We start from the raw sequence: 27103 nt of genomic DNA on the forward strand, positions 1-27103 counted from the left end.
AAGGACTTGCTGTCGGTGGAGGCAGATGACTGCTACTCCCCAGGGTTGGCCAACCGATCTCAGAAATGTGTGTCTTTTTTAAATATATCTGCTGCTGACAGCACTGTTTTACTCTGCACCTATTCGCCATTGTACTGCCTCATTACTTTGGCCAGAAGCCTGTCCTTGCTATCCACTAGCATGTGGAATGTAACAGGTCTGTGTTGCTGGACCATGCTGTTGGCAGGAGGGTACAAATGATAACGGACATGTAGTCCAGTAAGCATGGGGAGGGTGTGACGTTTTTTGGCACATTGGGTCAATCTCCTGGCAGCTGGGAAGGATGAAAGGAGGAGCTCACTGCTTGAGCTGGTGGTCTCACAGCCAGTCTTATCCAGTGGTGACAGAGCAATCACCTGTACCCCCCTCCTCCTCACTAGCATCATCCTCCATGGAACCAGCAGACCCCTCCAAACACCCCAGAGCATATGCAATGCTCCAGGATAAGTGTTGGTAAACGCAATGCTGTGTTACAGCTTGTATGCAAGAGCCACACTGAACCAAATCTTCTGGCAGCTCTTCAGGGCCAGGCTGAGAAGTGACTATCTCCAATCCATTTTCAGTCAGGCAGGGTTGTGAGTGAAAACTGCATTAACCTACAGGCTGTAATTTGTTTTGGAAAAATCACATGTGTACCTTGCCTGGCACAAATAGTCAACCTGGTAATGTAGCGGTTTCCTCATGAAGTAGTTTCCTGGAGGTTCTCTATCAGGCCAGAAGGATTTGTGGCCACTTTAGGCCATCACACCCTGCCATGGCACACCTGGCAAAAAATGCAACACCAACATAAGCTGCTTGCTGACTGCCTCATCTGTGACAAACCCATATGCTGGAACTCAACAATGGCTATGCTGCAGAGGCTGAACCAGCATACCATCAATGAGTACCTGCAATTATGGTACGAGGATATGTTCTTTTTATCTCATCAATAACTCATTATTTAAGATGCAAGCAGCATTTTGTCACCTATTGAAGTGGCGACCAAAATCGTGTGCCTCGGTGAGGTGGGTATTTGTGATACAATCCCTTTTGCGTTGCTCATGGAGCCTGATAGACCAGCCACTGGAGGTAGAGCAGCAGGATTAGAAAGGTGAGTTGCTGCTGGGTTGGGATACTGGTGATGAGAGAAGGAAATGAGGCAGGCTTCAATCAATAAGTGTTAAGGCCCGTACACACGTAGCGATTGTCGGCCGTAAATATTCGGCCACCGACCGATCGGCCGATTTTCGGCTTGTTAGTATGATGCTTCCGACAACAGACTGCGACTTTTCGGCCGAACAGAATCTGGCGTGCAGACTTTAAAATTTTTGTTGGCCAACACCAGAACGGCCGATTGTTCCTCAGTCAGTACAGAATTCGGCCGACAAACAGCAGATGAGCAAGACTGGGCATGCTCAGAGAAGAAAAAACACACGGAAAGTTAACCATCACATTACATCACTTCTGCAGTCGGCTGTTAGCCGATAAAATTCGTGTGCAGTCTTTATCACTTTTCAACCGACAGGACAGCACCGGATAAAAGACGGCCGATCGTTCGGCCGACAATCGGTACGTGTGTACGGGGCTTTACCCTTCCAAAACCCCAGTGTGTCCTCAGTGACACTGAGGACTCAGGGGACCTCTGCTGCAGGCAATTTGTGAATTCTTGTATGCTCAGATGTCTGCACAAGGCTTTAGGTAATCAAAGAATGGGACCCACTATTGAGTGGCCACCCTATTGGAATGTCTATTTACAAGTGTAAAATGGCTGATCCACTGCCACCATGCCAGGGGGAACCCAAAATGAGACACTTTGGCAAATGTGGCAAAGTTTCTTGCAAAGCACCACCTTAATCATGGCAGGATCCTCTCTCACAACCTACATGCCTATGATCATTTGATCCCTGAAGGGAGGGATAATAGTGATGACACTGTCAGGCTTGGCTGCATGAAGCACTTACAGGCAGCACCTGAACCACATTATTGCTGACTATACCAGGTAAAGGGCTGGTGTGAACAATCCCAGAGGTAAGGGACCCATGAATATTGGGTGTCTAGGCTGAAACACTGGCCAGAGCTTGCACAGCATGTAATGAAGTGTCTGGTTGGCCCTGCAGCCAATGTGCTGTTGGAGGTGTTCTTTAGCACAACAGGAGATTATGTTATGTTTGCATGTCTCCTGACAGCGTTTATCGGCTCACTCTTTAAAATCAATCTGTCCTTGATTGTCAAACACTACAAAATTCCAGTTGCGATGCTTTGCCATCTGCCCCCTCCCTAACTGTATAAAAAATAAATGAAAGCTGCCACCTTTATCAGCCCCTGCCACCACTACTGGCCTATATATATGCTCTGGCACTGAAAAGGTGCCCCACAATGTTTCTGCTGCTGAACCTCTGGTGTAAAATTTCTATCATTTGCTGCAGGGAACATTTTTTTCCCGTGAAGCAAATGATAGAAATTTGCTGCAGGGAATATTGCGCCTCAGTGTTGATGACCTACTTCGGTGATTTGGCATGCAAATATTTGTGGCAATCGTCTCTCAGATAATACATTCTAATTTCTATTTCTACATTGTCTCTAATATTGCAGCCTAATAAAGCTTCTTCCATACTGTCCAGCCAATGCACTAATATTATATATATATATATATATATATATATATATATATATATATTGTGAGAGGAAGTCAGGAAAATCTGTGGGTGTTGTTACAGATGGGAGATACATTTCTGCCTTGTTTAGACAATTCACCAATTACTATCAGGTGTCGGCTGCAGAGATAGCCAGAAAGGTTTAAGGACGTTGGAAAGCTTCAGCTATTCAGAATGAGGAAATTAAGGCCTCTAAAAGTTATCCAGAGGATGACTACTGATTGCTGCATCCTGAGGCTTTGTGCGTTAAGGAGAGCAGTGAGCTGAGGGACTTCTGAAGGTGAGGTGGTGTTGACTTTTTCTGTGTGAAAAGAAAACAAGTAGACTATTGGTCTTCTGCTGTATGACCAGCAGTGTCTGCCCAGCAGTAGGTTGGGACAGACACCATAGGTAGGTTCCTGTGTTGTGAAGGTAGATGCCCCAAGTGGCCAGGGTTTATTTTATGTTTGTTTGATTTATGCTGTTTGGATGCTTGCACTTGTTTCCAGCAAATTGGAAGAATAAACCATAGACCGTTGTTTTTAACCACTCCTCGGCTGTCTCTTTGTGTAACGAACCCATCCAAGGGGTCACCCACACCCGCTACCGAGCTAACTCCTTACTATATATATATATAATTTTTTTTATCAAATCATTTTAACTGAAGAAAAACGTTGAAAAAAGTTTTACATTATTATTACAAAAGAAAAACATACAAAAAAAAAAAATCACAATAGCGCAACTTGCAAGTCTTCACAATATTTAAACCTGATGTTTACCAAATAATATACTCTGTTTATTGAAAGAGAATAGTGCAGCGCAATTTCATAAATCTCCAAAAACTCCTATAAAATGCTCATATATATGCAGATGAGTCCATCACAGAGAGTCCATTACTGCAGATGAAACTGGTGTGACAGGCAAATCCTTATTGATGACATCAAACACCCAAGTGCTGGTACAACCTGAAGCCATACAAAGGACATACAGTAGGTGTATACGATCCCTTCACCACAGATATCTCTGCCTCTCACCTCCACAATACGACCCTGCAGGGTCTAAGCGCATATAAACAAGTGCACAGCAAAAGCGATCCTCCTCTCCCTCTACTGTTTCCAATGTATCCAATGCGAACAGCACTCCACAATGTATAAACATAAGGGAAAACAATAATAGGAGATCTAAGTGCTCTCTGTTAATAGTGCACACACTTTATTTGAGGAAGTAAAATAAATGCACTCACATGGTGGTAGAATGTAAAAAGCATCTCTCATACACTGCACACAATGGTGCGAGGTCGGCCAAGTCTATCTGGCTTCCGGGATGGCTGGCGGGTCATGCGGCGTCCCCCCGTACGCGTTGCATCTGTGGGCGGGACTTCAGCGGGGCGGGGACAACCACTAACAAGCCAGCCTATATATCCCTAACTCTGCCCATATGTAAATCGCGGGAAGCGTTGCCTCGCAACCGCCCTCTCTCCTTACGTTCCGGAAATTAACATCATGGGACGTCACTGCCGCTCTGGTCGGAGTGTCCGGATGCCATAGCAACAACCCGAGTCCTCTTTATATGGGAAGACGCTCCTAAAGTACTTTATAAGAGGGCAAATAAATAAACCTCCAATCGGAATATCCAATGGGGCTAAAATTATTACACATATCATCATCCCTATATTAAAAGGATATAATATGTAAAATATTGCCACAAAACCCATACCATCTCGGAAACCACTAGGTGGCAGCAGTACCTCAACCTCTCACATATATAATTCATATTGCAAATATAAATACATATTAAATATATAAAACACCACACATAGCATAATAAAATGACCACAAATAACATTAAAAATAATAATCATATTAAAATTAATATAACAGTATTTTAAAATGTTAAAAGATTCTTAAGATACTAAAAAGCCGCACTGAAAGAATAAATTATATTATCTGTCGGAAATAAAACAATTTGGATCGAAGTCCACATTGAGTCCTAGTGGCGATAAAACCTTGGCTTCGTAGATCCAAAAAGACTCGCGACGACTCAATTGTTGTACAAAGTTCCCCCCTCTCCAATGGCGATTAACTTTTTCTATCCCCCAGAATTTTAATCCGGAGAGATTTTTATGATGACCTAATTGAAAATGCCGGGAGACGCTGTGGGTAACTAGACCCTTCTTTATATTGTTCACGTGCTCACCGACTCTCACATGGAGGGCTCTAGAAATTCTACCTATATACTGTAGGCCGCATTCGCATTGCAACATATACACTACCCCTTGGGTAGTGCAAGTAATCAAATTCTTAATCTTGTATGTTTTTTGCTTAGCGGTGGATATAAACTCCTTTCTCCTCTTAACGTTTCTCCTACAGTTCCTGCACGTGGTGCACTTGCCACATGCATAGAACCCCAAGATAAACGAAAAAAGGCGGTTCTCCCTGGTAACCGGGGGGTCAACCACACCTGGCGCAATTTTATCCCTCAACGAGGGTGCCTTACGGTATACAAATTTTGGACGTTCTGATATGGCAGGACCAAGAATTTTATCGTGCTTCAGAATCTCCCAATGTTTTTTAATGATGCGTTCAACTTTTTTGTGCTGGACATTATAGTCCAACACAATACGAAAATCCGACTGGACTTTTTCTGTTTTTTCATCATTAATCAAGGAATCTCTATTGATGTTACCGACACTGGTAATCTCTTTTTGGATGTCTCCCTGTGTATAACCTTTTTCATGGAAGCGGCCGGCCAAAACCTCAGATTGCATTTTATAATCCTCATCGGTGGTACAATTGCGTCTGAGCCGCATAAATTGACCGATGTTGCAAAGCCATAATTTATGGTGGCAACTCTCCAATGGTATATAGGCATTGCGATCCGTTGGTTTGAAGTAGTTACGAGTTTTGAACCGGCCATCTTCCTTATACACCTCCAAATCAAGAAATATAACTTTTTCAGTTTGGATGTTCCATGTCAGGATGATATTCTTATCATTATTGTTCATCCGATTCATGAAAATTTGGAGACTATCGATATCCCCTTCCCAGATAAGGAATAGATCATCGATATATTGCCTATAATAGGCTAACTGAGAGGGTGGGCTGCCAAAAATGATGTCTTCCTCCCAGTGGGCCATAAAGAGATTTGCCGCACTGGGAGCAAATCTGGCTCCCATTGCCACTCCCCTCGTTTGCAGATAGTATCGACGATCATACCAGAAATAATTTTTCCGTAAACAGAATCTTAGACTCCGGAAAATAAATTTCTTTTGCCTCCTTGTGAGATCTGAATTCATGAGGGACCATTTTACTGCATCCAACGCATCTGAATGACTGATTATTGTGTAAAGTGATCCGACATCAGCCGTGACCAATATACTCGCTGATGTGTTGGATAAAGTACTCAAGATTTGTATATTGTGTTTGGTATCTTTTAAGTATGATTTCGTTTGTCGGACCACTGGCTGCAGATGGTAATCTATATACTGCCCAAGCCTCGCAGAGACCGGATCGATCCCGTTTACAATCGGGCGACCTGGAGGATTTTCTGCGTTTTTGTATACTTTAGGCAAGCAATAGATAATAGGGGTTCTGCAAAAAAGAGGATCTAGATATAGGGCCTCCTTTTTATTTAAAACTCCACTGTTCACCTCTAGTAATTAAACCATGTAAATCCTCCTTAAATTCCAACATGGGATCAGCTGGGAGGATCTGGTAAGTGTCTTGGTCACTAAGCAACCTAGACATCTCCTCTCTGTAATAAGCTCCACTAAGGATCACTAAACCACCCTTATCCGCTGGGTGGATAATAATGTCACACACACGTTTTTCTAATGATGAAATGCCTCTTTTAATGTATTGCGGATCAAAAACTTTTCGTACATTTAACTTATCCAGATCATTACAGACCATGGTTCTGAACACATCCAGGTGTTTTGTGTCCTGGCCTGGTGGGTTAAACGTTGATTTATTTTGCAAATTGGAGTAATTCAGATCTCACAAGGAGGCATAACAAGTTTCTTTTCCAGAGTCTCAGATTCTGTTTACGGAAAAATTATTTCTGGTATGATCGTCGATACTATCTGCAAACGAGGGGAGTGGCAATGGGAGCCAGATTTGCTCCCAGTGTGGCCAATCTCTTTATGGCCCACTGGGAGGAAGACATTTTTGGCAGCCCACCCTCTCAGTTAGCCTGTTATAAGAGATATATTGATGATCTATTCCTTATCTGGGAAGGGGATATGGATAGTCTCCAAATTTTCATGAATAGGATGAACAATAATGATAAGAATATCATTCTGACATGGAACATCCAAACTGAAAAAGTTATATTTCTTGATTTGGAGGTGTATAAGGAAAAACTCGTAACTACTTCAAACCAACGGATCGCAATGCCTATATACCGTTGGAGAGTTGCCACTATAAATTATGGCTTTGCAACATACCCCGCGGTCAATTTATGCGGCTATTATGAGGATTATAAAATGCAATCTGAGGTTTTGGCCGGCCGCTTCCGTGAAAAAGGTTATACACAGGGAGACATCCAAAAAGAGATTACCAGTGTCGGTAACATCAATAGAGATTCCTTGATTAATGATGAAAACACAGAAAAAGTCCAGTCGGATTTTCGTATTGTGTTGGACTATAATGTCCAGCACAAAAAAGTTGAACGCATCATTAAAAAACATTGGGAGATTCTGAAGCATGATAAAATTCTTGGTCCTGCCATATCAGAACGTCCAAAATTTGTATACCGTAAGGCACCCTCGTTGAGGGATAAAATTGCGCCAGGTGTGGTTGACCCCCCGGTTACCAGGGAGAACCGCCTTTTTTCGTTTCTCTCGGGGTTCTATGCATGTGGCAAGTGCGCCACGTGCAGGAACTGTAGGAGAAACGTTAAGAGGAGAAAGGAGTTTATATCCACCGCTACGCAAAAAACATACAAGATTAAGAATTTGATTACTTTCACTACCCAAGGGGTAGTGTATATGTTGCAATGCGAATGCGGCCTACAGTATATAGGTAGAACTTCTAGAGCCCTTTATGTGCGAGTCGGTGAGCACGTGAACAATATAAAGAAGGGTCTAGTTACCCACAGCGTCTCCCAACATTTTAAATTATGTCATCATAAAAATCCCTCCGGATTAAAATTCTGGGGGATAGAAAAAGTTAATCGCCATTGGAGAGGGGGGAACTTTGTACGAAAATTGAGTCGCCACGAGTCTTTTTGGATCTACGAAGCCAAGGTTTTATCGCCACTAGGACTCAATGTGGACCTCGATCTAAATTGTTTTATTTCCGACAGATAATATAATTCTTTCAGTGCGGCTTTTTAGTATCTTAAGAATCTTTTAACATTTTAAAATACTGTTATATTAATTTTAATATGATGATTATTTTTAATTTTATTTGTGGTAATTTTATTATGCTGTGTGGTGTTTTATATATTTAATATGCATTTATATTTGCAATATGAATTATATATATGTGAGAGGTCGAGGTTCTCCTGCCACCTAGTGGTTCCGAGATGGTATGGGTTTTGTGGCAATATTTTACATATTATATCCTTTTAATATAGGGATGATGATATGTGTAATAATTTTAGCCCCATTGGATATTCCGATTGGAGGTTTATTATTTATTTATTTGCGCACTTATAAAGTACTTTAGGAGCGTCTTCCCATCTAAAGAGGACTCGGGTTGTTGCTATGGCATCCAGACGCTCCGACCAGAGCGGCATTGACTTCCCATGATGTTAATTTCCGGAACGGAAGGAGAGCGGGCGGTTGCGAGGCAACGCTTCCAGCGATTTACATATGGGCGGAGTTAGGGATATATAGGCTGGCTTGTTAGTGGTTGTCCCCGTCCTGCTGAAGAAGTCCCGCCCACGGACGCAACGCGTACGGTGGACGCCGCATGACCCGCCAGCCATCCCAGAAGCAAGATAGAGAGAGGCAGGGAGACGCCGACCTCGCACCATTGTGTGCAGTGTATGAGAGATGCTTTTTACATTCTACCACCATGTGAGTGCATTTATTTTACTTCCTCAAATAAAGTGTGTGCACTATTAACAGAGAGCACTTAGATCTCCTATTATTGTTTTCCCTTATGTTTATACATTGTGGAGTGCTGTTCGCATTGGATACATTGGAAACAGGAGAGAGAGAGGAGGATGGCTTTTGCTGTGCACTTGTTTATATGCGCTTAGACCCTGAAGGGTCATATTGTGGAGGTGAGAGGCAGAGATATCTGTGGTGAAGGGATCGTATACACCTACTGTATGTCCTTTGCATGGCTTCAGGTTGTACCAGCACTTGGGTGTTTGATGACATCAATAAGGATTTGCCTGTCACACCAGTTTCATCTGCAGTAATGGACTCTCTGTGATGGACTCATCTGCATATATATGAGCATTTTATAGGAGTTTTTGGAGATTTATGAAATTGCGCTGCACTGTTCTAGTTACTTTTTTCTGGAAGGAGATATAGATTAAATATAACAAAGGTGCAGCGCTAGAATTGCATACAGTAAATCGCATAGACTGCTTAATGTATACAAAAAATGTCCATAATAAAGAAACAAATAATAAATATAGTAGTCCTTTCAACTTCACAGAGGAATGCACAAAGATGTAGTTTAGGAGACCCGTGCTGTAAAGGATGAATACATGCGCCACTTCAATCGTGAATCCATCACCAAAGTAAGTACAAGCCTCTCACCTCCATCACTCGACCATTAAAGGTCATTGCACTTTTAATCAGGGTAAAGACCAGATGGACTTCTGCCAAACCCGATCTCCTATGCTCTGCAGCGAACTCCAAAAACGATCAGCAGTTGTGCATCCCATAAAAAAACATGAAAACATCCAGTGCTCTCCGTTTTTTAAAACGACATTTATTGTAAAGCTAAAAAGTTCTACTCACATAGAAGGCACTTTCCTAGTGCATTGAGAAGATCATATAAACATAATGGCAAAGATGTGCTCCGATGCATCGATTCCTCCAGAGCGTCGCGGGTGACGTCACAACTCCTCCCCCGTACGCGTTGCGTCAGTGGGCGTGACTTCTTCAGCGGGGTACGGAGAAAGCGGCACGGCCGGCACCCGCACGCTATTTAACACTTGCTTAGCAACCGGACGCTCTCCCACAGGCGGAAGTGAAGACAAACTCATCTCCACCTATGAGCCAGGAACCCGCCCAGCTTCCGGGAGGCACCGGAATATACAAAACCAGTCAATGTTGTATCGAAACTCAGGGGCTTGAGATCATGGAACAAAGCACCCCAGATCGAACAACATTCTATGGGGTATATATTTAGAACATTGCGCATGACCCGCATCTATGCACAAAAACCTGCAAAATGCAGGAAGAAGCATAAAGTATAAAAAAATATATATAAAATATATAAAAATATGTATACTTATAAACAATTGTTCTTAAAAAGAACTAATTGCAATACTTCTCATTTAAAAATCACATTTTAAATGTGAATAAAGACGTGTACCCGCGAGACTCCGTATAAGATCACAACATCTTCAAGCACCAATACATAAAATAGAATAGGACTCTAAAATACATTTAATACTTAGAAAAAACAATTTGGACATAATTTAAAACATAAAAAAAGGGAGCAAATCTATTGGAAATAAAACAATTTAAATCAATCTACATTAAGACCTCCTGGAACCAAAACTTTAGTTAAGATATATCCAGAAAGATTCTCTGCGACTTAATTGTCGCACAAAGTTTCCTCCCCTCCAGTGATGAGTTGTTTTCTCTATGTCCCAAAATTTCAATCCGGTTGGATCGCAATGATGGTACCTTTTAAAATGTTTAGGGACATTATGCTTATCCTTACCCTGTCTAATCTTATTCATGTGCTCACCAACACGTACATGTAATGCTCTCGTGGTTCTACCCTCATACTGGTATCTGCATTTACATTCAAGCATATAGACTACACCCTTTGTTGCACAGGTAATGAAATCTTTAAGGACATGGACTTCTTGCGTAGCTGTGGCCAAGAACTCTTTTCTTTTTCTGATGTTGCCCTTGGAGGTCTTACAGGCAGCACACCTTCCACAGGCGTAAAATCCTTTTAAAGACGGGAATAGTCTATTATCAGTTTTAATTGGTGGATCAATAACCCCTGGGGCTAACCGATCTGAGTGTTGGTGCTCGGTTTTGTAGGGAGAGCTGGACCTAATATCCTATCATGTTGTAAAATAGGCCAGTATTTAGCAACAATATTTTCAAACTTCCTGTACTGGACATTATAGTCCAGCACAAAACTGAATTCGTTACTGGGGGCTATTTTCCTAGATGTAGTAAGGGTAGTCTCTCGTTCAATGACACTGACTTTAGACAGTTCCTTGTCAATGTAGGCAGGGTCATAACCCTTTTCCAGGAACCTAGAGGCTAACACTTTTGACTGGGACCGAAAATTTTCTTCCAAGGAGCAATTACGTTTCATCCTCAAAAATTGCCCCCTTGGAATGTTACATAGCCACAGATGGTGGTGGCAGCTGCCGGTGGGTATGTACGAGTTTCGGTCCGTAGGTTTGAAGTGCGGGTTTTCAGACAACCATCATCTTTAAAGATCTCTAAATCCAAGAATACAATGCTGTTGGCATTCACATTCCATGTCAACTCAATGTTTCTATTATTGGAATTGAGATGGTTCATAAATTGCTGCAAGCTGGTCATGTCTCCTCTCCAAATAAGAAGGAGATCGTCGATGAATCGACGGTAGCAGCTCAATTGGGGAGGACGGTTTGAAAAGATGACCTCCTCCTCCCAGTGTGACAAACAATTTTGCCACACTGGGGGCAAACCGTCCTCCCATAGCTACTCCCTTAACTTGTAAAAAGTATTCTCGGTCATACCAAAAATAGCTTTTTTAGCAAACAGAAATCCAGACATTCTACCAGAAATTTCCGGTGTCTAGATGATAGATCTGCTTTTCTTAAAGCCCATTTAACAGAGTTCAGAGCATCTTCATGATTTATGATGGTGTAAAGTGGCCCTGCATCCACGGTCACCAATATGCTATCTGAGGTCTCTGATAGGCCGGCAAGCAATTGTATGACATGCTTAGTGTCTTTAAGGTACGCTGAGGTACTGCACACCAAGGGCTGCAGATAATGATCAATATATTGACCTAGCCTTGCCGTAACGGAATCTATACCGTTTACAATAGGGCGGCCTGGTGGGCAGTTCTGATGTTTATGAACTTTTGGAAGAAAGTAAATTATGGGAGTCCTACAAAACAAAGGGTTGAGATACTGTGCTTCCTTAGAACTCAAAATTCCCGATTTTTCTCCCTTACCGATCAATGCTCCCAGTTCCTTTTTGAACCTTAGCATTGGGTTACCTGGAAGAGGGGAGTAGGTATCTCTATCACTTAATAGCCTCTGCATCTCTTGGCGGTAGTAAGTACCACTCAGTACCACTAATCCCCCCCCCCCTTATTCGCGGGGCGGATTACAAGATCTTTCCTGCCCTCAAGTGACCTAATACCTTTTCTAATCTGCTGTGGATCAATGGCTTTCCTTATCTTAAGGGAATCAAGATCCCTACTGACCATATTTTTAAACACTTCAATGTTTTTAGTATCCACATTCGGGGGGTTAAACACCGACTTATTTCTTAACTGGGAGTGGTGTGAGGTACTTACCTCCCCTTTTTCCTGTTTTGGATTTGACAAAAAGTGTTTTTTGATACTTAAAGTTCTGGTAAATTTTTGAAGATTAATGTATGTGTCAAATTTATTCATATTTTTAGTAGGCGCAAATTTTAGTCCCCTGTCTAAAACTCTAATCTCATCATCTGTGAGAGTGACGCCACTTAAATTGAATATCCCTGTTCCTATAGGGATTTTGGCTTTTTGTACCCTTTTACCTCCCCTGCATCCTCTTTTTTTCTTTTGATTCTCCGTTCCATTTCCGGCCGGATTCGGACGGTGCTGAGGGGGGTAATAAGGTCTGATTCCCGTTGGGGTTGATGGGCCCGGTTGAGGGTCCCTCCAAGGGGTCCTCTGAGCCCCTAAAAAATGGGGATCCTCTCCTTGATTTTGAAGTGGTAAATACCTATTCTCAGTTGGGATAGGACGATTCTCTGATGGAAAGGTACCTCTATGGCCTCTATAACTTGTCTGATCACTTATTGTGATAGGGTACAGTTTGCCAATGATAATTAGGCTGGTATTGCTCATTACCACTCCAATTATCTCTGGATGAAGATTGGTGGTTAAACCTCTGGCCTCTTCCTCTCCCTCTAACCCCCACGGCCTCTTCCTCTCGGTGGGGGACCTCCCACGGAGGAGAACCTTGGCCAGGGCGTTTCATAATTGGTTTCTGAATTAAACAGAGGTTCTTCCTCACTTGGTAAGGAACTGGGGATTGTTTTAGGGATGGCTGTGGGTAAAAGACGAACTTGCCATCTATAAACTGTATTACTGCCAAAATCTCCTATATCTCTCACAAATTTTTTCTTTTTATTTTCCTGAGCTTCCTTATCCCATTTGATAAGTTTATTTTTAAGCTCCTCTGATAATCTGATAAACTCTGGCTTATCCTTCTCTTTCTCAATGGAGGTTTTGATGGCTTCTATTTGGGTTTCTCCCGATCTCCTGTCTTCTGTTTACAATTCTATATATATTTAGCCGCTGATCACATGAAATGGATATCTTTCAATATATTGAAGTGCATGAAATTAAATTAGACGATGTATTTACACGTACAGCAGTATCTAAGAAACCCAGTGACTTTTCTTATACTTTCAAAAAATTAGGTCATATCTTTGAGAAAAAAAAAAAACATGGTGGGATATCGTTTCATTCCAACAGCATTTGTCATCTAAAATCATCCCACGGCGCTTGCGCTGGGACATCCCACCAAATGATGGGTTATTAGATGAAGAGTCTTATACGGAATGGAGTGATTTCTTTACTAAAAAGAGTCTGGAGCTTCTTACTTTCCTGTTATCACGGAAACAGAGAAAGATGGAGGCTCTAGAAACCCAAATAGAAGCCATCAAAACCTCCATTGAGAAAGAGAAGGATAATCCAGAGTTTATCAGATTATCAGAGGAGCTTAAAAATAAACTTATCAAATGGGATAAGGAAGCTCAGGAAAAGAAAAAGAAAAAAGTTTGGCAGTAATACAGTTTATAAATGGCAAGTTCCTCTTTTACCCACAGCCATCCCTGAAACAATCCCCAGTTTCTTACCAAGTGAGGAAGAACCTCTGTTTAATTCAGAAACCAATTATGAAACACCCCGGCCAAGGTTCTCCTCCGTGGGAGGTCCCCCGCCGAGAGGAAGAGGCCTTGGGGGTAAGAGAGGGAGAGGCAGAGGAAGAGGCCAGAGTTTAACCACCAATCTTCGTCCAGAGATAATTGGAGTGGTAATGAGCAATACCAGCCTAATTATCATTGGCAAACTGTACCCTATCACAATAAGGGTTATCAGACAAGTTATAGAGGCCATAGAGGTACCTTTCCATCAGAGAATCGTCCTATCCCAACTGAGAATAGGTATTTACTACTTCAAAATCAAGGAGAGGATCCCCATTTTTTAGGGGCTCAACCGGGCCCCTCAACCCCAACGGGAATCAGACCTTATTACCCCCCTCAGCACCCTCCGAATCCGGGCTGGAAATGGAACGGAGAATCAAAAGAAAAGAAAAAAAAAGGAGGATGGAGGGGAGGTAAAAGGGTACAAAAAGCCAAAATCCCTATAGGAACAGGGATATTCAATTTAAGTGGCGTCACTCTCACTGATGATGAGATTAGAGTTTTAGACAGGGGACTAAAAGTCGCGCCTACTAAAAATATGAATAAATTTGAAACATACATTAATCTTCAAAAATTTACCAGAACTTTAAGTATCAAAAAACACTTTTTGTCAAATCCAAAACAGGAAAAAGGGGAGGTAGGTACCTCACACCACTCCCAATTAAGAAAGAAGTCGGTGTTTAACCCCCCGAATGTGGATACTAAAAACATTGAAGTGTTTAAAAATATGGTCAGTAGGATCCCCTTAAGATAAGGAAAGCCATTGATCCACAGCAGATTAGAAAAGGTATTAGGTCAGTTGAGGGCAGGAAAGATCTTGTAATCCGCCCTGGGAGGGGGAATTGGTGGTACTTACTACCGCCAAGAGATGCAGAGGCTATTAAGTGATAGAGATACCTACTCCCCTCTTCCAGGTAACCCAATGCTAAGGTTCAAAAAGGAACTGGGAGCATTGATCGGTAAGGGAGAAAAATCGGGAATTTTGAGTTCTAAGGAAGCACATTATCTCAACCCTTTGCTTTGTAGGACTCCCATAATTTATTTTCTTCCAAAAGTTCATAAACATCAGACCTGCCCACCAGGCCGCCCTATTGTAAACGGTATAGATTCCGTTACGGCAAGGCTAGGTCAATATATTGATCATTATCTGCAGCCCTTTGTGTGCGGTACCTCAGCATACCTTAAAGCATGTCATACAATTGCTTGCCGGCCTGTCAGCTACCTCAGATAGCATATTGGTGACCGCGGATGTAGGGTCGCTTTACACCATCATAAATCATGAAGATGCTCTGAACTCTGTTAAATGGGCTTTAAGAAAATCAGATCTATCATCTAGACACCGGAAATTTCTGGTAGAATGTCTGGATTTCTGTTTGCTAAAAAACTATTTTTGGTATGACCGAGAATACTTTTTACAAGTAAAGGGAGTAGCTATGGGAGGACGGTTTGCCCCCAGTGTGGCAAATTTGTTTATGTCACACTGGGAGGAGGAGGTCATCTTTTCAAACCGTCCTCCCCAATTGAGCTGCTACCGTCGATTCATCGACGATCTCCTTCTTATTTGGAGAGGAGACATGACCAGCTTGCAGCAATTTATGAACCATCTCAATTCCAATAATAGAAACATTGAGTTGACATGGAATGTGAATGCCAACAGCATTGTATTCTTGGATTTAGAGATCTTTAAAGATGATGGTTGTCTGAAAACCCACACTTACTTCAAACCTACGGACCGAAACTCGTACATACCCACCGGCAGCTGCCACCACCATCTGTGGCTATGTAACATTCCAAGGGGGCAATTTTTGAGGATGAAATGTAATTGCTCCTTGGAAGAAGATTTTCGGTCCCAGTCAAACGTGTTAGCCTCTAGGTTCCTGGAAAAGGGTTATGACCCTGCCCACATTGACAAGGAACTGTCTAAAGTCAGTGTCATTGAACGAGAGACTACCCTTACTACATCTAGGAAAATAGCCCCCTGTAACGAATTCAGTTTTGTGCTGGACTATAATGTCCAGTACAGGAAGTTTGAAAATATTGTTGCTAAATACTGGCCTATTTTACAACATGATAGGATATTAGGTCCAGCTCTCCCTACAAAACCGAGATTTATCTACCGAAGAGCCCCAACACTCAGAGATCGGTTAGCCCCAGGGGTTATTGATCCACCAATTAAAACGGATAATAGACTATTCCCGTCTTTAAAAGGATTTTACGCCTGTGGAAGGTGTGCTGCCTGTAAGACCTCCAAGGGCAACATCAGAAAAAGAAAAGAGTTCTTGGCCACAGCTACGCAAGAAGTCCATGTCCTTAAAGATTTCATTACCTGTGCAACAAAGGGTGTAGTCTATATGCTTGAATGTAAATGCGGATACCAGTATGTGGGTAGAACCACGAGAGCATTACATGTACGTGTTGGTGAGCACATGATTAAGATTAGACATGTCCCTAAACATTTTAAAAGGTACCATCATTGCGATCCAACCGGATTGAAATTTTGGGGCATAGAGAAAACAACTCGTCACTGGAGGGGAGGAAACTTTGTGCAACAATTAAGTCGCAGAGAATCTTTCTGGATATATCTTACTAAAGTTTTGGTTCCAGGAGGTCTTAATGTAGATTTTGATTTAAATTGTTTTATTTCCAATAGATTTGCTCCCTTTTTTATGTTTAAATTATGTCCAAATAGTTTTTTCTAAGTATTAAATGTATTTTAGAGTCATATTCTATTTTATGTATTGGTGCTTGAAGATGTTGTGATCTTATACGGAGTCTCGCGGGTACACGTCTTTATTCACATTTAAAATGTGATTTTTAAATGAGAAGTATTGCAATTAGTTCTTTTTTAAGAACAATTGTTTATAAGTATACATATATATTTTTATATATTTTATATATATTTTTTTATACTTTATGCTTCTTCCTGCATTTTGCAGGTTTTTGTGCATAGATGCGGGTCATGCGCAATGTTATCTATATATACCCCATAGAATGTTGTTCGATCTGGGGTGCTTTGTTCCGTGATCTCAAGCCCCTGAGTTTCGATACAACATTGACTGGTTTTGTATATTCCGGTGCCTCCCGGAAGCTGGGCGGGTTCCTGGCTCATAGGTGGAGATGAGTTCGTCTTCACTTCCGCCTGTGGGAGAGCGTCCGGTTGCTAAGCAATAGTGTTAAATAGCATGCGGGTGCCGCCTTCTCCGTACCCCGCTGAAGAAGTCACGCCCACTGACGCAACGCGTACGGGGGAGGAGTTGTGACGTCACCCGCGACGCTCCGGAGGGATCGATGCATCGGAGCACATCTTTGCCATTATGTTTATATGATCTTCTTAATGCACTAGGAAAGTGCCTTCTATGTGAGTAGAACTTTTTAGCTTTACAATAAATGTCGTTTTAAAAAACGGAGAGCACTAGATGTTTTCAAGTTTTTTTATGGGATGCCTAACTGCTGATCATTCTTGGAGTTCGCTGCAGAGCATAGGAGATCGAGTTTGGCAGAAGTCCACCTGGTCTTTACCCTGATTAAAAGTGCAATGACCTTTAATGGTCGAGTGATGGAGGTGAGAGGCTTGTACTTACTTTGGTGATGGATTCACGATTGAAGTGGTGCATGTATTCATCCTTTACAGCACGGGTCTCCTAAACTACATCTTTGTGCATACCTCTGAAGTTGAAAGGACTACTATATTTATTATTTATGTTTCTTTATTATGGACATTTTTTGTATACATTAAGCAGTCTATGCGATTTACTGTATGCAGTTCTAGCGCTGCACCCTTGTTATATTTATTTGTTCCATTGGGTATTGATAGTTTTGACCTTTACTGGTGTTCAGCTGCTTATTTACCATTTTCTGTCAGATCTGAGCGCTGAATAGTCTCCTTTTATTTCTTCAGGAGATATAGATTACCTTTTAGTGTTCAGCTGGTAGTTTCATTTTATTCATTTAGTTTTAGTTCAGCGCTGAATATTCTATTATTTTTGATATTGAAAGAGAATACCTACTTTGTTTCTTTCTATTTTCTGCTATTCAAGTACTTTCCTTTTATTTTATTTTTTTAAGACAATGCAGCGCTGTACTGTGAAAAAAATAAGTACCGGTATGTACCTATACTATTCGCACCATGACTGGACTTGTTAAAGCGTATGAACTGTACTTTGAACGATTGGTGACCAAGACAGGTCCTGGGCTCTTTTCAGTTTGGCTCAGAGGAACTCAGAAGTCAATGCGGTTTGCTGTCCTGATGATCTGATACCTGAATGATCATGTGACAAACTCCTACTTCAGACTACGGTCACTGGTTTCTCTGTTAATTATAAGAAATCAATTGAATATCTTAGTATGCCTTCAGCCATGAGAGACCAGTGCTACATGGAAATCTGCAAGTACTGAAGCCACCAGAAAAATGGGGCTGAGGTGAAAGACATTGACAGTGACAATGATCAGAATTTTGAACTGTGGTTATCTGAGGAGCTGCATCTAATAAAACAGTTAGAATAAAATGACCTGGTAAGGAACTTAGGTTTGTCTACATCAAAAGCAGAACTACTGGGTTCAAGACTGCAAGGATGGCGTTTGCCATCACCAAGTATGAATATTTTTGTCTTTTGAAGTAGCCAAGATTTAACAAATGTTTTTGCAAAGGTTGACAACCTAATCTTCTGTACTGACATGGACTGTCCCTTCACAGCTTTGGGTTGTGAGCATGGCCCAGAATGGCATCTCTTTTGATTCATCACTGTTAAGCCTCAAGGCTATCTTGTTATGCAATGGTAATGTACATTCAAGAATACCTGTTGCCTATGCTGTACATATAAAAGAAACATACGAAAAATGTGAAACTCTTGTTGCTGCACATCCAGTATGCCAAGTACAACAGAAATATCTGCAAAGATCTAGAAGTTATTTATACAAATGGGACAGACATTCAACGTGGTGAAATGTTAACCAGGATATTGCCACAATAGAAAAACGATATCTGTGCAAATGGATTCCATCAATGCTAGCTAACTATTGTTGGATGCAACAAGATGCACCATACACAGAGTACAAATAAAAATCAGCAGCAAAACACTTTTAGACCCATCAAACTCATGCAGCATGTTGAAATGTCTCCTGTTCTGGGAGGCCTTGGCAACTATGTCTCTGGACTATCCTCTGTGCAAGGCCTGCCTTTTATATATATTCCAAGTGTGTCCCCCAGTTCACGGTCATTACATTGTTACCCCCCGCCCCTTCCCTCCACTTCCCCCTTTCCTACCTATCCCTGTAGCTCATAATTTGTATTGGTACTGTAAACCAAACTTATATTATGCCATACTTGTTGATCTGTATCGTTATAACCGTTACGGTTTTCTATGGCTTACAGCCACACTTGATACCTTTTTACAATGTTGATTACATTTGTACAGTTTATACCATGTATCTTCCAAAACGTTAATAAAAACCTATTGAAAGTGAAAACATTATGCAATTAACTACATTAAAGTCATTAAAAGTTAGTTTCATGTTTCTCAAGATTCCCACATGACAGTTATTCTGAAACTATATTTGTGTTCAGTTTGAAGGGGTCTATCATAATCACCAAAAGTTTTTCCGAAACTAAAACTTTTGAAAAAAAAAAGAAAAAAAAAATCGTTGCCCATTGTTCGACATCTTAAATATGCGGTCAGAAGATGGCATTGCTAAATGCAGTTCATGAAAGACATACTGCTCTGTAACAACAAACACAGGTTAAAAAGCTCTTTAAAGCATGTAATATAAAGGACTGGTGTTTTTTCAATGTGCTTTAAAAGCCTCATTAAAAGGACCCTCTCCCCGCTGTGTTGGCATGGCTCTCCCCATGGCCTTTTTTGACAATAGGTTGGCCTTGAACCTGGGCAGAATTTCGTACCAAAATTTGCCACCACAAAGTCTTCAATGGGATTCTCTGCGAAGATCAAATTATATTAAATCTAAATTGTAATATATTGCAGTTTACCAATCATTAGATGTGGTGGCTGCATTAGTTTTCATTTTTTTTCTGGTTTCCCCTGTAACACACCTCATGTATTAGATCACTAGTGATGAATGAGCACAGGATGGCTCATTTAGACAGCAGCATTGTCAGTCTGCGGGGAGGGGAGAGTTTGATATACTAGCAGATTTAAATACACTAGCAAACTGGAGCCAAACTGCAGCTAAATGAAAAAATATAAAGTGGTTCCTGCACTACGGATTAAAATTAACCTAAAATGCCGCTGCTCAAAATCTGGTGATTTCGTAAAGATCTGTTAAATGGTACACAGCGCAAAAAAGGTATACTATATTAAGTGCAGAACTGAAATGCAAATTATGCAAAATGGGTAAGTAAATTATTACAAATGAAGAAAAAACACATTTAACCTTGTTCAAACTTAATATAATAGCTTTTATTCTTTAAAAAGTTCACTCATATACAAATAGTTAAAATCAGAGTTCACTCTAAACCGGAATACAATTTTTCAACAAAAATAACTGAATAACATATTTGGTCAAACATTTTCTTGGTGTTCTGTAAAACAAGTGTTCCTTAAATATAGAATATATTATTAAATTACAGTAACATATTTTGCATTTTTTCTGTACAATGGATCTGCTCAGTAGTATAACAAGTGTATACATTCCATGATGAATTATATCAGAAAAGATAATAAAACATTGACCCCAATTTGACCGTTCGCTGACAGTGTGGTAGAAATCCCTTATTATATGTAAGGTAACAATTCAAGCAATAGTTCATTAAATATGGTCCATACAATGAAAAAATAATGGGGAAGTTATGTCTTTTGACCTGACAACATGAAGTACACAACTGCAATTTTCTGTTCCCTTTGTGTGGTCTGCTGCTAAGCTGTATGTGTTAAGCTGCCGTATGTGTTAAGTATATTGAAATATAACGAGGATATGTGAATTAAAATGCAAGGAAATGATGAAAACAATGATGGAAAGTCCTTATAATACCTGCTTTCATTGTGTGAAGGACTGACATTTCTGAACGAATGTGGTTGATGTTTAAATGAAATTGAACTTTTTCACAAGGGCATGAAAATCATTAGCGGGACTTATCAACGTGAATATTCTGCGACTGCTGAAAGTTTCTTCTTCCTTGCATTTCACAGAATAATATGGATATAAAGGAGTATTCAGATACAAAGGAGAATACTCATTAACAAACGGTAGTAACAGGGGCTCTGAAGTCTGGTTCTGTAAAGCTAGATGCAGCCACTCATGGTAAAACACATGCTTAACACACAGGTTAAATGGTAAAGGGTATAAAAATAAGGCATCGCTTCAAATATATATATATTTTTTTCATCCCTGGGGATCCTGACCCATCAATCATGAACTGTTGTGTTTAAAGCACATTGTAAAAATAATAAGTTACTAACACAGCATAAAACGCTTATGTATGTATAATTACTTCGTTCCTGTGCTGAAGCACAAACCTGCACCCAAAGCAACATTGATAAACCGTCTACTGCAATGTTTCAAACAAACAATATCCCTATAATACACTATCATTAATGTTCAGAACAACTTAAGTATTTAAAATTACTTAAATAGGTTTCTTATATGAAACAAAAAAAAATTTGGAATGAATCCATTCATTTTTAGTTTGGTAGGTGTATTTTTAGTTTCTGGAGTCAGTGAAACCCCTACATTCTCAGGCTTTTATTACATTTCTATTAGTAGAACCGTTGCATACTTTGTTATTACATAAGCTAGTTACAGTGCTATATTACAGTAAAACAGAACTTTGTGTTGCTACACTGAAATGAATAGAGGGCTATTAAAAAGGGGACCCATCATGAAACTGTTACCCGTTATAACTCAGCCTCACATGTAGAGCTTGGCTCAAAGGTGCATTGCTAGTTCTGGGGCAGAGCAGCACCTTTGTATAGTGACATTTCTACCCTGCAATTAGTGCAGCTTCTGGGGATCAGGCAATTACAGCCTCAAGTGCTGGATGGGAGCCTTGGCTGTGTCAGGGAACAAATGTTATGACAGGTTAACTTAAAACAAATGTTTCCACTGTAAAGATAGCTCTACATAAATGCATAACATATAAAATGTCACACAGTAAAATGTCACAGCTTCTCAGTGAATATTTTAAAAATGAAATATGAATTTGCAGATCAGCTGATTGCGTGGTTTCAAACATCAGCTTACGGCACTTTTATGGCAAGAGCAACAATGTTGCTGTATATGAACTATATATACTGACAACAAAGCACTGTAAAGTGCCTCTGTTTCTCATGATGACAAAACTATGCTGCAAAAACAGGCTAGTTGTTTTTTTTTTAACCATCAATGCCTGTGATAGCTTCCCTGTCATGAGTATTTCAGCACCCTCAAGACCTCTTCATTTCTTGTTTATGACACACATATGACTAACAAACAAATCCTGGCTTTTCAGTAGCGTCTGTTTTCAATCCTGCATGGCCAAATCTATGTAAATTTTATCCCCACCACAGTAAAGATGTCCAGTTATTGCACCTTTATGTACAGAAAAAAAGCTACAAACATATTTCAGTATTTTTTTTCTTTTATACTTTTCACCCGCATTTGTCTAATAGGTGTAAAAGCTTGTCTTTTTTTTGGACTTTCAGACACACAGGATTCTTCAGTTTGAACTGGTATGATGGGACACATTATTTAGAAATATTGTTGTCCGAATGTTGTGGGTATCTTTTCCTCCTGCAAAAGAAAAAAAAAAAGAACAAATGTAGGAATACCCCATTCTGAAAATTTCCATAACCAATGGCATTTATTAAAAGTGGACTAGTCAGGACAGCTTGAGACAAAAGACACATAGGGTTCCTGAACACTGCAACTAATCAGTTTTTAGCTGTAGGGTCTTATCACGTCAGCAATGTGTGGAACAGATCTGAGGCACAGGCAGAATCACTTCCCTTGGTATTTTTTGTTGAATAGCAGACAATAAAGAGTTTGTGCTTGCAGAGGTTCCAGTGATTTATTTTTCAGTTGATGCACGATAGTCTTTTTTTTTTTGCACCTAGCTACAGAATCTTTACCCAGCCCAGCTGCTAGTAACAATGGCACACCGGCAGTTTGTAGCTGAACAAAGAAGTATTGTAACTAGCTACAAACTACCACGGAAAATTATCAGAGAGATTTATAGAGGATACAAATCTGTTCTACAAAATTGCTGATGCTACATGACCCTTACTTTTCTCACGTACCCTAGAAATATGCCAACTGGAATCTGACTAGCTGCTATAACATACCTTCACTTTGTTTCTCTTCATATCAGAGGCGTAACTAGAACCTTCAGGGCCCCGGTGCAAGAAACCATGAAGGGCCCCCTGGACCCCTGGAGCCCTTTACTCTAGTTGCGGGGCCCTTTATTACGGTGAGGGAAGGGAGAATTCTGAAGGGGGGGCAGCACAGAAGTGGGGGGGGGGGGACCAGGGGAGCACACAGGGGCCCAGAGACAGCAGAACACAAGTATACTGGATAGGAGGAGTGGCGGGGGCAGCATACAGAGGAACCAATCTCCTCCACTTTCCTCCTGCAGCTACAGAAGGAAAAAGGAGGACAGTGATTTCTCTACATGCTGCCCCCGCCACCCCTCCTATTCAGGTGTACAGGGGAGCCACATGGGCCCCCTTGAGCATGGGGCCCGGTTGCGATTGCAACCCCTGTAGTTACGCCCCTGCTTCATATGTTCATATATCAGTGTGTAGCAACATATTTAAATAGCATGAACATTGTTAATGTGCATTCAAATATTTGCCAAGTTGCTTGTAATTGAATAAAAGAAAAATCGATTTCCAATTTTAAATACTATAAGTTTGCAGCATGCATACATGCATGTATGACAATCTCAGGTTTCTGCGAGGTTCCATACCTTCCTGTTTGCTACTTAGTGTACAGTAAAGTTTATATTCTCTGGTCACTCAGAGCTGTTTCTCAGTGAGAAGCGTAAACATTTTTTCCTGGATACGTTTTTTTTTTTTTTTTTGTTATTGGTTCTATATGGCAATTATTGGGGAGTTTATTATTATTCAAAAATGTATCAACCTAAAAAAAAGTTATTTACCATTTAAATGAATGACAGCAGAAAGTCACTGGCATGTGCCTTACCTTTTTTAGGTGCTGAATTATAAAGCAATGCAAGAAAAGCAAGAAAGTAGAAAAGCATAAATAAATGTCTAATAGGTAAAACATTTCCACACATTGTAATTTCAGTATTTGTATGCCAAGAATGCCTAGAAAACGATGATAGGAGTTCAAATAATGCTTTTACTAAAAATATCTGGCAGACAACCATATGTTTGAAATGTGTGATAAATAGCAATTTAACTTGTGGGCTTCGTGTGATCAGCTCAGTGTTTACCTCAGAGGTCTCCCAGGGAAACTGTGGTAACAACAAGATGTTACTGTGCACATTTCCCTGTCACAAATGTGTACAGTCTGCCAGTCTATTTATGGCTGTGCTAGCATCCACTGCCATTTTAGGATACCAACATTTCGGAAAGGAGCACATGCATGGTTGCACCTTTAGTGGACCAAATTTTATTTCCAAATCCAATCATTCTTGCTAAAGGAGCAATGGAAAGTATACAGCAATGTGTGATTAAATACGTTTAAAGCAGAGTACACAATTATGACAAGGCTGGCACAGAAAGAATTATAGTTAAATTCTTGCTTTCATCAGCATTGTTAATGGCAAAACTTCCCCAAAATTACATTTTTTTATACATGGGGAGGACTTGACTGTTTACAAGAAAACAAATTTCTTCCAAGTACAGATCACCTGTTTGTGTTACCACATAAACACTAAGCATTAAGGTTAACTTTTAGTATCATGAGTATACGAAGAAATGTCAAGGAAAATATATGACTGATGCTGCAGATATAAATGAAAGAAATTTTTTTTTTTTTTTTTTTTACTGATGGCAGAACGTAGTATTTGGTAGCCTCAGCATTTTCATTTCTGTTTAAAATACATTCTCAAAGTGATATTAAAGTCTTGTTTTTTTGTTTTTAAATACCAAACATGTTATACTTACCTGCTCTGTGTAGTGGTTTTACACAAAGCAGCCCAGATCCTCCTCCTCCTCCGGTCCCTCGCCTCAAATTCTGTGTTGAAAGCGAAGATTTTTATTTTTTTTTGTACAAATTGGTACAGTATTTTTTTTTTTCTAGACTATTTAGGCGAGCTTTGAGTAAAGCAGACCTTTAAATGCACACTGATTACAATAGTGTTAATCTTGTGCTCCCCATTTTGTTTTAATTATTGTCACCTACTGCTCAATATTGACATTAGAACATTGTGGGGGCCTACTTACAACCTTCATAGGAAAATTGGATTTTTGTACTTTCCGTAAAATCCATTTCTCTGAGTTAATCGACGGACACAGCGCTCCATAAATCATCGGCAGCAGGCACGCTCAGAAACGCGTCACAGTTTTGTGACGTCATCCAGTCACGACGCCGGAGTTTCATGCTTCCTAAGCCTCGTTTCCGATTGCTTGCTCTCTGAGCCTCGCTTTGAGTTCCATCCACCGTACTGCCGGTACCAAGGTGAAGAGAGGAGAGTGGCGGCGTCCGTACAAGACGTTCACACTTTTATTGGAGGAACCAGGGTCGGTTCCCATCCCCTTGCTTGTAACTTAACTGATGTGAGTTTTTACTATACCTCATTAAAACTACAAAAAGTCTACACTTAGAGGCGCCTCTTCTTTTGTTTATCCATAAATCATAACTACTGGGCTATATTGCCTCCTCCAGGAGTAGGACTAGGCAGAAACAAAAAAACACCTGGCTACGCCCATGGGCTGTCCCCAGCTGGTATATAACCCCCCCTCTGCTCCAGGTAATCAGCTTAGTAGCAAGCAGTATTAGAAGTATCAGAACTCCATAGAGGGGTGGGTGCTGTGTCCATCAACCTCAGAGAAATATATTTAACTGTAACTACAAAAATCCCATTTTCTCTTTCGTTAATCGACGGACACAGCGCTCCATAAATCATAACTACTAGGACGTCCAAAAGCAGTGCCAAAAGGAAAATGAGGGGTGGGGAAAATAACCCAAGGCTAAACATAACAGGCCTTAACCAGGACACAGGAGCCTTAACTGTCTCACAGGAGCCCCGTCCGAATAATAAAGGTTTAAAGAAAAAATGCCCCTCAAGAGGGAACAGCTCTTCTTTAACAGCAGCCTGCAAAACTTTGCGGCCAAAAGAAGCATCCACAGATGCCAAAGTATCTACCTTATAAAATTTTGTGAAGTTATGCACGGATGACCAAGTGGCAGCCTTACAAACTTGAGATATTGAAGCCCGATGACGGAAGGCCCAAGAAGCACTCTGCGCCGGAGTTGAATGTGCCGTGACAGGGAAAGGTGGAACCTGACCTATAATGGAATAGACCTGAGTCATCGTCTGTCTGATCCATCTGGAGATGGTAGCAGAAGAAGCGGCCAGCCCTTTTCTTGGTCTGTTTGTAACAACAAAAAAGGGAGCCTGACCTCCGAAAGGACTCAGTAGCTGTCAGATGTATTTAAAAGCCACATCCAAGGTATGCAAAGCAAATTCCTTGGGATGAGATGGCTTGGGACACAAGGAAGGCAACACAATGTCCTCATTCAAATGGAAACAGAGAGATCTTTGGGCAGGAATGATGGACAGGGACGAAGAACCACTTTATCCCTATGGAGCACCAAATAGGGACTGCGACAAGATAATTCCACCAACTCAGATACCCCGTGGGGTAAGGTAATAGCCACCAAGAAGGCCACCTTCTGGGATAACGTAGGCAAGGCAATCTCCCGAATATTCCCAAATGGAGGTTTCTGGAGAACCGAAAGCACTAAATTTAAATCCCATGGCAGCAAAAGAGACCGTGCAGGTGGAGCCAACTTCTGATCAACGCCCTGTTGAAGAAAGCTTAAGATCCGAGCCACAGAAAAGGATCGAGGATGAGCGCCGATCAACTCACACCAAGAAATGTTTGCTTTCCACGTACGGTTGTATATCTTGTTGGAAGACTACTTCCTTGCCTTTACCATAGTAGGGATCACTGATCCAGACAAACCTCTATCCCTCAGTACCTGGCTTTCAATAGCAAAGCCATTAAAACCAGCAACTGTAAAGCAGGATGGTAGATCA

At 40.8% G+C, this 27103-nt stretch overlaps 1 protein-coding gene across 1 annotated transcript in view; it reads right to left on the reverse strand.

Moving 5' to 3' along the window:
• Positions 1–22257: 22257 nt before the first annotated feature.
• Positions 22258–27103, reverse strand: part of ATP2A3 (ATPase sarcoplasmic/endoplasmic reticulum Ca2+ transporting 3) — a 409528-nt gene continuing 404682 nt past the window's right edge. Inside the window, exon 22 of the mRNA XM_082244776.1 lies at positions 22258–22665. Coding sequence (XP_082100902.1) covers positions 22620–22665 — 46 coding nt within the window. The 3' untranslated portion in view covers positions 22258–22619. The remainder of the gene's footprint in view (positions 22666–27103) is intronic.

The sequence above is a fragment of the Pelophylax lessonae genome (assembly GCF_965119305.1).
Source record: "Pelophylax lessonae genome assembly, chromosome: 2".
In the NCBI taxonomy this organism is placed as follows: Eukaryota; Metazoa; Chordata; class Amphibia; order Anura; family Ranidae; genus Pelophylax; species Pelophylax lessonae.